Raw genomic sequence first — 14,678 nt, 5'->3', positions numbered from 1 at the left:
TCGATAACCTGACCCTAGTTTACCATGTTAATGATTTATCTGTACATGTGGATTGACTTTTGACACAAGTTTAGACATGTACACCGAGACGCGTGTGAGTATAGAATATGTATATCAGTCCGCATATACTTTTCACAGTTACACAGTCCTCGTGTTGAACTATAATTCATAGAAGTCCTCGTGTTGGACTATAATCCATTTTTTGTCCTCGTGTTGGACATTTGCCACTTATTCCATATGTTTGGAAACCACAGTATCTAGTTTCTGTATCGGACATACTTTCTTAACACTGTATATGACTTTCTCACAGGAGTTTATGACATGACACTTATGTAGATTATAACATGGCATACATGTAAGTAATAACATGATGCTCATGTAAGCTATGACATGGCACTGTGCTTATGCTTTGAGATTAGTTGTATTTCCTTTATTATTGTTTCCTGTACTAGAACATCGGGTTTAGTGTTTAGGGATCTACAATTTGAGATATAAGGTATATACATGAGGGTTTCCTTGTTTGGATTATTTCGCTCGACATACCTCACACTTTAGTGTTCAGCTGTCTATTTTAGCTTTGTTTTATTTTGGAGCTCCACTGTAGATTTGTTTGACATTTGAGGACTATTCTCTAGATGTTGTAAAGGCTGTATGCCTTATTTCCTTTACTCAGATATTTGTACTTGAGACTTGTTGAGTATTTCAGTTCATCTACTCAGACCTTGACTATGTTTTTCTGTATGTTGGATGATGAGATATTTATGTGATCATTATCATTTCTTCAGTATTTCTTGTATTATTTTTTACTTGCTTTTTTACCTACACCTGTTGTTGACTCTACTAGATAGATGTTAATTGTGATGGTGAAACATGTTATTGCACGGTGTGGTGCATGGCAGGTTTGACATTTTTGGTTTCACCTTGGACTGCAGCCTTGTGTGAACCCAGGGGCGTCACAATCCAACACTTCCAATAGTTGTAGTTTAGTCCATCGAACATTGGTGGACGATTTGTAGAGTGTCCTTCCTTGAATTTTGAGTTTGAGTCGGAATTAAATGTCATTTCTTCAACCTTTCTCTGATACCAAATGTAGGATCTGATCCAATCACACTAAAACACTAGAGGGAAGGGGGTGAATACTATTCTATTAAAAATTAATGCAAAGAAGATTATAATTTGTAAATAAATAGCACAATCACAGAAAATAACAATCAAAAACATAGAATTTTATACTGGTTCTTCCTTTCAGGTGTACATCCAGTCCCCAAGTAAATCCCGCTTGAGAGTTCCACTATGATTTTGAAAAACTTACAAATCAATATATCAAACCTGACCAATTTGCAAGTTCTTATAAATTGCATCTAATCTCTTCACCAAGAGATTACACCTCTCACACCTGAGAGAACACTTGTCTTGATACAACTTGATTCCTATCTCTTCACCAAGAGATTACACCTCTCACACCTGAGAGAACACTTGTCTTGATACAACTTGATTCCTATAAGCCTTGATAGTATTGTGATGTGTAGTGAGAGAACACTTGTCTTGATACAACTTGATTCCTATAAGCCTTGATAGTATTGTGATGTGTAGCAGTGACTAGGAATATTTTAAATCAAGTAAAATTGACTATCTTGATTGTATATTGAATGAGGATCACAGGTAAAATCAGAAAATTATTTTTCTCAACACTTAGTGAAATTCTAAAAAATTTTCTTTTGAAACATGCACAAAACTTGAATCTTATGTATAGGAATTCGTGACCCAAAATTCTGAACATATAACCTATTTATAGCCTTGAAAAGACAGGTTTTCAAACCCTCAAAACGTACACAAAACGGCTATAAACTGTTTTTAATTTGAATTCAAATTTGTCAGAAAATTGTCTTAGTAGTCGACTATAGTGATCATTAATCGACTACTCTATAAAATAGAAAGTCTGGAATTCAAAAATTGAAGCTGAGTAGTCGATTATAATTTGCTGTAGTCGACTACTTTGTAAAACAGAAGTTCTGGAAATTAAAATTCAAAGCTCAGTAGTCGACTATAATCAGTTGTAATTGACTACTCTGTAAAACAAAAGTTCTATAAATCAAAATTCAAAGCTTAGTAGTCGACTATATTGCTTAGTAGTCGACTATTCTGTAATTTTACAGAAACTTATATTTTGATGTTAGACTTAAGTAGTCGACTACAAATCTAATTAGTTGGCTACTAAGGGGTGCAAATGTTATGTATGAAATATGTTAGAATTAATGATTAACTAAATACTCAAATAGTTAACATAGGTGATTTCTATTATTAACCAACACATTAAGCTTGTGTTAATATGTTCTAATCTCTATGTGTGTGTCTATGTGAGTGATCAAGGCTTGTATAATATTTCTAAGTAAAGAAAATGTAAAAAATTACATTGATATATAAGCTCTTCATCTTCTTTACTTCTTGATGCATTGAACTCATCTTGTACTTGTTCATGTTGATAACTACATTGAAATGTTAGTACATACACATAGTGATTGACTTGTTCATGTTGATAACTACATTGAAATGTTAGTACATACACATAGTGATTGACATTATGAATAAATTGTTATCATCAAAAGTATAACATTGAAATGTTAGTACATACACATAGTGATTGACATTATGAATAAATTGTTATCATCAAAAGTATATCGTGGGGACATGATATCCAACATTCTCCCTCTTTTGATAATGACAAACAATTTATGCATATGTAAGTATATTTTTAAAAGAAATAGACATTAATAAAAAATATACTTACTCCTCCTGCATAAAAGCATATTAGAGTTTACAATTCATATTTTTGAGTTTATATAACATAATTCTAATATCGTTCTCCCCCTTTTTTATTAACAGAAGAAATACACATCTATCCTGAGCATGTCATAATTTCCTCTTCATAAGCTAATACTTCAAAAAGATCTTCCAAATTATGAACATAGTCCATCACTTCACCCATCCATATGGGTAGGCAAAGACTTGCCATAAATATCAACATTTCAACAATTTCCATCTTCACAATATGTTTGTAATAGAAGTATCTCATGAACAAAAAATATGAAAAACAAACCTAGTAAGCATGATTAAAAGAAGCATGAATTCATACAAAGTCTTAAGCAACATGAACATAATAGCAACAAATGACACATATTACATAAGTCTTAAATCAAATAACTAACACATAGTTTTTAACACATAAACTTAAACAAACCAAGTTAACACATAGTTTTTAACATAAATATGAAACTAAAACCAAACACTACATGATGCATGCATGTTCCTCTAACATGAAGGTTATGGAGGAGGTTGATTTCCTTTGAAGTAGGCACCGAGCTTCATGTCCAAGGTATCAATCTTCATATTCATTGTGTCAAACTTCATTTTCAGAATATCAAATTTGTTGGTTAATACTTCTTGACTTTTCAGCATAAGCACATTTTGATCATACAAAGCTTTTTGTCCCAATTCCAAATCAAGTATTCTAGCGGACAATGTATTGTATAGTGCGTCGGAGAAAAAAATAAGATTCATGCGTTGGTGGTAGAATGTGACTAGAAGAGGGTCCAGCTTCATCAGTAGCTTGTGGTATATGTTAGGGGTGTTGTTCTGGTTAAGGTTGAGGTTCATCTTGGTGAATTTCAAAATTAGTTAACTTCATCCTAGTTAGGGTATTAGAGTCAAAGAACTCAATGGAACGAACGATAAAATTTTCAGACTCAAGATCGACATGAAATTTATCAAAGATTTTGTTAAAAAAGCACCATAAGGAAGAAATCCTTTTGGTATTGTCAAAAGTTATCATAACAAGCTTCATCTCTATTAACTTGGATATTTTCCATTATAGTATATAATGCTTTTGCTAAATCTAGGGAAATGAAATGGAAACTCCCAGTTTTTGGAAATATATTTTAGGCTAACATTCGGGCAATGAAACGAGGAATTGGATGAAGCTTGTTTGAATTATTTAATAGTTTATCATAACTCAGAAGAAAAATATAATTGGATATTAAATTTGCATCATTCATTCTGATTGACCAAAGAGAGACACCTCTGAAAAGAATGTTAAATATTTTTCCAATTGACTTAGAAGTCAATTCAATTTCTATTTCTTTAACAAGAGTTTTTAATTTTTTAGTTCCACTTATAGTTCCTACACGTTTTATATTTGTAAAGAACAATTGAACTAAAAATGGATATGTGGGTTTTCTGTTTTCAGCAGAGAATAATTCAAGCAATCCTACATTTTTAAAGTATGAACTAAAGTTCCAAGGGATGAAATAATCAAATTTCACAAAACGTCTTGGAAGAACTTCAAATGTACATATATTGTTAAATTCTTCAAGCAAATCAGGATTTTTTAAATAGACAATAATTTTATCATAAACATTTGTATGAACTTGCTTAGCCTTCTTAGCTCTAGACATGATAATTCAAAAAAGAACAAAAAATTAGGAAAGATGAGATTTAAGAACTTACCAAACAAATGATAACCCTAGGAATAGTCGACTATAACTGCTTGTAGTTGACTACAGAAGATGACAGACTGAGATAAAGAGTGATTTTGAGTGAATATTTTGAGAAAATTTGAAAGATGAAGATGCCCTAACTGGATTTTCGGTGGGTTCAAAAATTGGAAAGAAGATGGGTCGGTTATGAGAGAGATAGTGGGTAGTTTAGGTTTTTATGATATTCTTTTAAGAATTATGAAATGTATGGACAAGATTAAATGAAAACTCAAATGAATGACGAAGATTTGGTCTTAAATATATGACTATGATTGAGAAGGTTGAAAAGGAGTGGTTGAGATGAATTCAACTTAAATGAAATGGGTATTGGGTTTTGGGTATAAGAGGTTAAAATCCAATATGCTGGAAAAACTATAAGAGAGAAAAATCTACACTTGTAGTCGACTATAAAGAAGAATAGTCGACTACATTGTAGTTGACAAAACTCTGGATTTTAGTTTTAACTCAGACTAATCGACTACAAGTCAAATTAGTCGACTATACTGTAATCAACAAAATGTTTTATATGCAATGCTTGTGCATGTAGTCGACTACAAACTTCATTAGTCGACTACTAAGGTTGAAAATGCATATATATTGATTTTAAAACTTACTTTAAATCTTCCAAAGTACTTTAAATCTTCCAAAGAACATATACCTAATTCTCTTCTTAATTTAACATATGTTTCTTCTTTTAAAGGTTTTGTTAATATATCAGCAATTTATTTATTGGTTGAAATAAAATCTAATGAAATAACTCCTTTTAGTACATTATCACGTAAAAAATGATGTCTTATGTTAATATATTTTATATGTGAATGTTGAATAGGATTTTTAGATAAATTAATGGAACTAGTATTGTCACACATTATGGATGATGTGGGACAAATTATACCATAATCAGATAATATTTGTTTCATCCATAAAACTTAAGCACATGCAAGACTAGCAGCAATATATTCTACTTCAGTAGTTGATAATGACACTGAATTTTGTTTTTTACTAAACTAAGATACAAGTAAATGTCCAAGAAAATGACATGTACCACTTGTACTTTTTTTATCAGATTTACATCTAGCAAAATCAGCATCACTATATGATAATAAATCAAATGAGCTATTTTTAGGATAAAATAAACCATAATCTTTGGTGTTATTGAGATATCTAAAAATTCTTTTCACAGCTTTAAGGTGTGATTCTTTAGGATTAGACTGAAATCTAGCACATAAACATACACTAAACATTATATCATGTCTACTTGCCGTAATGTAAAGAAGTGATCCAATCATACCTTGATATAGCATTTGATCAACATTCTTACCATTTTCATCTTTGTCAAGAGATGTAGTTTTACTTATTGGTGTTTGTTTGCTTGTTGTATTTTTCATGCCAAAATGTTTGAGTAATTCTTTAGTATACTTGCCTTGGTTGATGAAAATTCCTTCCTTTAGTTGTTTGATTTGAAGTCCAAGGAAGAAATTAAGTTCACCCATGTGACTCATTTCAAATTCATCCTGCATAGTCTTAGCAAACTCTTGACAAAGATCATCGTTAGTAGAACCAAATATTATATCATCTACCATAGTCTTAGCAAACTCTTGACAAAGATCATCGTTAGTAGAACCAAATATTATATCATCTACATATATGTGAATTAATAATATATCTTTATTAATTTTATTTATAAAAAGTGTAGAATCAACTTTTCCTATTTTAAAATCAGAAGTTAAAAGAAAATTTTTAATCTATCATACTAAGCACAGGGTGCTTGTTTTAGACTATACAAAGCCTTTTTAAGTTTAAAAACATGGTTTGGAAAACTTTTATTTTCAAAACCTAGAGGTTGTTCTACAAAAACTTCTTGTTTAATAAAACCATTTAAAAATGTACTTTTAACATCCATTTGATATAATTTAAAATTCATAAAACATGCAAATGTAAATTTTTTATAGATTCTAAATGAGCCACAGGTACATAGATTTCATCATAATCAATACCTTCTTCTTGATTATATCATTGTGCAACCAATCTGGCTTTGTTTCTAACAACTTGTTTAGATTCATCTAATTAATTTCTAAAAATCCATTTGGTTCCAATAATAGACTTATCTTGTGGTCTAAGTACAAGATCCCAAACATTATTTCTTATAAATTGATTTAATTCATCTTGCATAGCAATTATCCAAAAATCATCAAGTAAAGCTTCTTTTATATTTTTTTATCCAAAAATCATCAAGTAAAGCTTCTTTTATATTTTTAGGTTCAATAATAGAAATAAAAACAGCATGAGCAATCAAATGTAAAGCTTCTTTTATATTTTTAGGTTCAATAATAGAAATAAAAACAGCATGAGCAATCAAATTAAAATGTGATCTAGTAGTGATTTTATCAGAAATATTACCAATAACCAAATCATGTGGATGATTTTTAACTTCTATAAAATCCTTTGGTAAATTATTTTGTAAATTATCATCTTTTGAAATATCTAGCATTGGAGTATCATGAATAGTATCAATTAAACCATCAACATTATTTAAAACATTAGTTATTTTTGTAAAATTCTCATTAAAAGAAATATGTATAGATTCTTCAATGACTAAGGGTCTTTTGTTATATATACTATAAGCTTTGCTATGATTATCCAACAACTATTCCTTCATCACACTTAGAATCAAATTTGTCCAAGTTATCTTTTGTGTTTAAAATAAAACATTTACAACCAAAAACTTTAAAATAAGAAACTTTAGGAATTTTATCATGAAACAACTTATAAGGTATTTTCTTTAAAATAGGTCGCAATAAAATTCTATTCTGAACATAACATGCTGTAGAGACTGCTTCTGCCCAAAAATAATTAGGTAGGTTACTATCACATAACATGATTCTTGTATATTATTGTAAAGTTCTATTCTTCCTTTCTACAACTCCATTTTGTGGAGCCGCTCGAGGAAAAGAAAAAATGTGAGAAATACTATTTTTATCATAAAAATTTGCAAAAAGTTCATTTTCAAATTCCCCTCTATGATCACTACGAATAGTAATAATAGAAAGAGACTTTTAATTTTGAATTCTTTTACAAAAAATAGAAAACTCAATAAAAGCATCATTTTTATGTTTAAGAAATATTACCCATGTAAATCTTGAAAAATCATCAACAAGTACGAATGCATATCTGCTTCTATTTAAAGATGCAACTCTAGAAGGACCAAAAAGATCAATATGAATTAATTCTAGTGGTTTACCTGTAAAAATTATATCTTTAGATTTAAAAGATGATTTATGCATTTTTCCCTATTGACATGCATCACAAAAGTTATCTTTATAAGAAAGCTTAGGTAAACCTTTAACATAATCATTCTTAGAAATTTTAGAAATATGTTTAAAATTGACATGACCAAAACGTTTATGCCATAAAATAAAATCATTAGAAGATGCAAGAAGATAATATTCATTAGAAATGTTATTCATAGATAAAACATATATATTATTTTTTCTATGACCTTTAAATAATATAGTAATCATATCAATATCATAAATTAAGCAAGATTCTTTTTTTAAAAATAATTTTAAAACCTTTATCACAAAGTTGACTTATACTAAGCAAATTATGTGTAAAACCATCAACTAATAAAATATTATCAATAATAGGTTTATTTGGATTACCGATAATTCCAATATCGATGACCTTCCCTTTGTTGTTATCTCCAAAAGTGATGGTACTACCATCCATATTTTGACAAGATGACAACAATTATATATTACTGGTCATATGTTTAGAGTAACCGTTATCCAAAATCCACCTATTTTTCTTAGGTACTTAAAATGATAAACATTTATAATTTTGGTACTCATGCTATGTTGGGTCAATAAAATTAGTCTTTATGAAACCAAACCCATGAAGAGTTTGATTTGCCTAAAAAGTTATTTGATAAACAAATATCTTTAATAAAAGTAGAAATATAACACTTTTTCTTTAAATGAGATAATTCCTTAGGAATCCAAATAGATAAATACTTTGATTTCTTTTCATATAAAGAATTATTTTTAACATTATGTTCATGTAACTTACAAATTGGTTTTACAAAAATAGTTTTCTTAGAAATATTATTATTAACATGAAAACCCAAACCTTTTGTCTTTTGAGATTCTTTTTAAAAAGAAAGTAAACTCTTAAGATTTTCTTTACCTTTATTGAATTTACTAACATTCAAACATATATCATCATATTTTAATTTAATAGAAGAAATATTTTTATCTAAAATATTAATGCGAATTTTTAAATCATTGCATTCTTATTTTAGATAAACATTCTCATTTGACAAAACATGATTTTCTTTAAGTAATGATTCATTTTCCTCTTTTAAATCAATTATTTGATAATTAAAAGAAGTGGAAGAATTAAAATCTAAAACTTCTTCATGTAATCTTTTATTTTCACCTTTAAGTAAATTATGTGAAGCCTTTAATCTTAAAAAAGTTTCATATAATTTATTAAAAGCATCTAAAAGTTCTTCATTATCACTTACTTCATCTTATGCCATAAAACACATATGTGTACTTTTCTTTTCTTCAATTTCTTCATCAGAAAATGAATCATCACTATCATCCCATGTAGCCACCAAAGCTTTTATTTTCTTGTTGCTTTGAATATTGTTGAAGTTGTTGAAGTAATTTGACTTTTTCTTATTTTTCAAAAATGGACAATCTTTCTTCATATACCCTGATTTGTTACACTTCAAACAAAGTAAGTTATTTAAATTTAAATTCTTTGATTTAAACTTACCTCATTTTATGAATTTTCTAAATTTGCGTGCAAACATACTCATTTCTTCATCATCATCCAAATCTTCTTTACTCGAAGTAGTATTAAATGCAAGGACTTTTTTGATCTTTGTTTCATTCTTATTCTTTCTATCTTCAATTTAGACTTCATAGGCCATGAGATTTCCAATGAGATTTTCTACCGTAAGCGTTGACAAGTCATTTGTTTCTTCTATTATGGTAACTTTCTTCACCCATTGTGGAGTAAGAGAACGAATAATCTTTCGCACCATTTCCACTTAAGTGAATTCTTTTCCAAGACCGATGAGAGAATTTGTGATATCAGTAAATCTTGTAAACATCTCTCCAATGTGTTAGGACTCATGTATATGAGCCTATCTTCGAATCTTGTTTTGATGATTTTGCAAATAATTTATAATATATTTTTTAGTATTTGTTTTGTTTTAGGTTGAGTAATTCAAGAGCCACATCTATTACGGAGCTTATTCAACTCAAGTCAGATCCAAAATTTAGCTTCCCATGCATATCATCTTGGTATAACTAGCATAGGGCTTTATATTGTTTGAATATATCTCAAGCTCAATATCCACATAGCACACACATTTGGTTTTAATGTGATTTTGACAATATACTGAGATATTAGTGTATAAACTTAAATTTTACTTTATACAACTATTGTTTAGTCTATAAATTCATTTGAAAAGGTTTCATATCCTTGTTTATCTCAATTGTCCAAAACTAAGAATATTATACACTCGTTTTACATGTTTTGCAAAACTAAGAGATTTTACAAACGAAGAATCACATTTGGAAAATTTCTTTTAAAACATGCTCATTTATATATTTATAAACTATTTCCCAATTTTTACAATTTTTATAATTTATTTGATATGTTTAAACATGGTTTAAAGTTTTATTTTCCTGTGCATTTCTGGTCGGTGCACGTCTAGTCGACTCATGAGTCGACTCACGAAGTACAGCGGAGTTATGTTTTTTTGTCTGTTGGGTCGACTCATATAAGCTGACTCATTAGTCGACTTATAAGCCGACTCATAAGTCGACTCATAAGTCGACTTATTAGAGAGCCGTTGCATAGTAACGGCTAGTTTTCTGTTTTGTGTGTTTGTGGCATTTTGGCTTTTTCTTTGGGTTTTTGCTGATATATTGAGATGCTATATATACCCATATGCTCTGAACTCTTCTACATTGAAGAACATTCCTAAATCAAGTTTTGAAAGAGTTTAGTTTGTGTTTAAGAGGTGTTTAAGCATTGTTTCAAGTTTGGTTTGAAAAAGAGTTTGTTTTATAAAGAGAAGCTTACATCATTTATTGAGGAGTTCATCTTTAATATCCAATCATCCTCTCTTTGTAGAGAAGTTTTCCTAACTCAACTTTCTGGCATTTATTTCTTATTAATCTTATTGCTAGTTCTTATTGAGTTAGATTTTTATTTAAACTCATTTATCACGCACCCTTATTAATCTCATATAATATATTGTTTGGTAGTGGTGTGTGATTTAGTGAGAGTGAACTTTATTGAGTTCTCGTCAATTGTAGATAACAACCATTATTATATGCGTGCTTATCGTGAGATCACTTGTAAATACACTTGTACACCTAGAGGAGTGTGTGGTGAGGACGGAGTCGATACCGAGAGGAGTGGCGTCGGTAGCCTAGAGAGAGGTGATAATTCCGAGTACTTGAGGGAGTCAATACGTGAGGACCAACACTTGAGGTTGTAGCTTGTGTATGTACATTGTGAGATTTTGTGAGAGTTTTCGGTTGACTTGATAACCGAGTGTGTAGAAATGTTTCGGCTTCCAAACCGGGTATGTCGTGATAGTGGAGATCTCATCGAGGTGAGGTGCGGAGACGTAGGTCGTGGGGACTGAACTCCGTGATCATATCTTGTGTTTGAGTCTGCCTTGTGTACATTTATTTTGTGCTTGTATTTTACATTCTTGCTCATATATCACTTATATATCTCATGCAGGAATTAATTATTCTATAAAGTTTTTAATTGGCATAAAATTGAATTAGATTAGCATAAGACCCTAATCACCCCCCCTTCTAGGGTCTAACACAATGGTCTCGTTTTCCTTTATTCTGAATAATTCGAATCTGTGTACAAGAATAAAAATTTTAGATTCTTCAACCTTACTTGTATCTTCATGAGTTACCTCAAGTGTGTGCCAAATATCATATACGGATGTGGCCTTTGACACCCTGTTGAACTCATTCTTGTCAAGAGCACAAAATAAGGCATTCATTGCTTTAGAATCCAAATTTGCATTGTTCCTTTGAGATGTAGTCCATTCCGTGAAAGGAGTAGTTGGCTTCTCGTATTTTGTTTTCATAACGTTCCAAAGTTTGTAGCTAATTAATTAGAGATAAATCCTCATCCGACACTTCCAATAGTTGTAGTTTAGTCCATCGAACATCGGTGGACGATTTGTAGAGTGTTCTTCCTTGAATTTTGAGTTTGAGTTAGAATTAAACGCTATTTCTTTAACCTTTCTCTGATACCAAATGTCGGATCTGATCCAATCATACTAAAACACTAGAGGGGGGTGAATAGTGTTTTATTAAAAATTAATGCAAAGAAGATTATAATTTGCAATGAAATAGCACAATCACAGAAAATAACAATCACAAACACAGAATTTTATACTGGTTCCATCTTCCAGGTGTACATCCAGTCCCCAAGCAAATCCCGCTTGAGAGTTCCACTATGATTTTGAAAAACTAACAAAATCATCATGTTGGCATAAAATTGAATTAGATTAGCATAAGACCCTAATCACCCCCCCCCACTCTAGGGTCTAACAATTGGTATCAGAGCTTGGTGCTCTTTGATTTAAGGACTAATCGCCTTGAGTTAAAGATCCAAGTTATTTATCTTGCTAATCTTGTTTTGATCTTATTTGCTTTCTTGCTTCATATATCATGGACATGTTTAATGCACCCAGTCTCGGTTATGCTACAAATATTGCTCCTAGATTAGATAGTTTTCCCTATGCACAATGGTGTATTAGATTTAAGCTATTTGCTAGATCTAATGATATTGATATTTGGGAAATTATCGATTGTGCTTATAGAGTTCCCACTACGGAGAAATGATGACAAAAGATTATTTTCTTTAAACAAGTCTTTGTTAGAATTCTTAATCAATGCCTTTGGCTTATCATTTGTTAACATTCTTGATTCTTTTGATAGCGCTTACGAGCTTTGGAATTTAATAGAAACACATCAAGGTGATTTGGAGCCAATCCACCAAGATTTGGAAAATCCCACCTCAAAATCTAAAGGAGTTCCACTAGGAGATGATCCTAGTGAGGTACGTGAACTCGAAAATGATGATGATATTTCTTTTGATGAGCTTGCATATGAATTTGAAAAATTATTGCATGACAACAAGAAATTGAAACATAGTTTTAAGGAATTAAAAAGCAAGCATGTTCAATTGAAGTCAACTCATGAGTCCCTTGTATCTAAGTTTGATTTCATTGCAAATAAAAATGTTAATTTCAAAGAATGCAATGAAAGATTAAGAAGTGATGTTGCTAAGTTAACTCATGAGAAAACAATGCCATACTAGAAGTAAAGAACATTAGAAATGAGTTTAGTAATCATGTATGCTCCAATGTCAATGCCCATGTGACTAACAATGATGAGTTGAATATTGTTAAAAATCGTATTTCATCTTTAGATTCAACTCTTAAAACATGTATTGTTAATAATAAGAAACTTATGGACTTGTGTGCAAAGTACAATGATAATTCTTCTAAGAAACCTATTCACTATGCACGCATGTATGATAAAATCTACAAATACTCTATTTGCGGTCGTAAAGGCCACTTAGCTAAAACTTGTCAAAATGCACAAAAGATGAACAAGCCTATACATGATTATGCACACCATCAAGCTTCTCCATCTCATTCACATGTTCACACACATAATGATAATCATAAACATGCCCATGTGTATAAGTGTAATTTTTGTGGTCGTTTGGGTCATTTGACCAAGTTTTGTTTTGACTTAAAAAGGATTTCTCATTTGCAAAATAAATTTCAAGATAAACCTATTTTTGCCAATGAGACACGTGCTCAACAATTTAGTCAACGCAAACCATTCCAAACTCTACATTGCACAAATTGCAATCGTATGAGCCATGCATATAATTTTTGCTTTGACCATATCTGTGCACAAAACACACCCAAATGGGTTCATAACCCTGGGGCCTTGGATTTAAAAGGTGGGAGTCATGTTCCAAATTCATTCGACACCAAAAATACTTGGGTGCCTTTACAAAATTAATTTGAGTTTCTTTCATGATTTTTTTTGTGTTTTGTTTTGTCTTATAATATATGCTTTAAACTGTTTTCTTGTGAAAAAACTATACACATAAATATTGTTTAAGAAAACTTTTAAATAGTTTTTAAGATGTGGTTGACATGTGATTTTATAAGTATAATTAAGTATGAAAACTTTTAAAAAGTACAAACAAATTACAAATTAAAAATTGTTTTTCAGGCTATTAGTCGATTTATTGGTCGACTACTGAGTCGACTTATAGGTCGACTTACGGCTACTGTTTTTCGGGTCGGAGTTGTTTTCTTATTGGATTCACTTGGCTTTGGACCCGTTTGACCTAGATACCTTTTGGAGACCACATCCCAGCCATCCATGTGTTTTGATCAAATCCTAACCCTTCCTTCACCCTTAGAAGAACCGATTCTTTTCTCTTTTCCTCTTCATTTTCTTCGTTTCTTCCCCTAAGTTGCCTTTTCCCTCTGCTCAGTCCGTCGATCTTCCATCTTTGAGCTCTGCCGTGAATTTGTCTCCTCTTGGTCCTTTATTGTCTAGGTATGCCACTCTCTCTCACACCTTGCTTTACCTTCTAGAACTCTCATCTAGGGTTTCTTTAGAAATTTCTAGAGTTTGTATTTCTCTCCTGAAATCTGAGTTCACTTTGTTTGCATTTGCCCTCATCATGGCTGATATTGTGCCTAAGCGTCATAGGACTGGAAGGGATCAACCTTCATCTTCCAATGTTCCTCCTCCTTCCTCCTCTAATCTTGAGTATTATGAAAAATATCTTGAACATGAGGATTTAATCCAATGTTCCTCCTCCTTCCTCCTCTAATCTTGAGTATTATGAAAAATATCTTGAACATGAGGATTTAATCCCTAAATATCGTGAACTGTGCCTCTAATCTTGAGTATTATGAAAAATATCTTGAACATGAGGATTTAATCCCTAAATATCGTGAACTGTGCAATCTTAAGCCTTTTCCTGGTATATATGTTAAATTTGATGACTTTATTCATTTTGGACTGGAAACAATTTTTGGAGATGCAAGTA

General features: G+C 30.8%; 1 protein-coding gene across 1 annotated transcript in view; it reads right to left on the bottom strand.

Annotated features, from left to right (window-relative positions):
- Positions 1 to 14,308, bottom strand: part of LOC109838745 (trigger factor-like) — a 33,002-nt gene extending 18,694 nt beyond the window's left edge. Inside the window, exon 1 of the mRNA XM_020407167.1 lies at positions 14,211 to 14,308. Coding sequence (XP_020262756.1) covers positions 14,211 to 14,308 — 98 coding nt within the window. The remainder of the gene's footprint in view (positions 1 to 14,210) is intronic.

The sequence above is a fragment of the Asparagus officinalis genome, chromosome 4 (genome assembly GCF_001876935.1).
Source record: "Asparagus officinalis chromosome 4, Aspof.V1, whole genome shotgun sequence".
Classification (NCBI taxonomy): domain Eukaryota; kingdom Viridiplantae; phylum Streptophyta; class Magnoliopsida; order Asparagales; family Asparagaceae; genus Asparagus; species Asparagus officinalis.
This window is presented reverse-complemented; position numbering and strand designations above follow the sequence as displayed.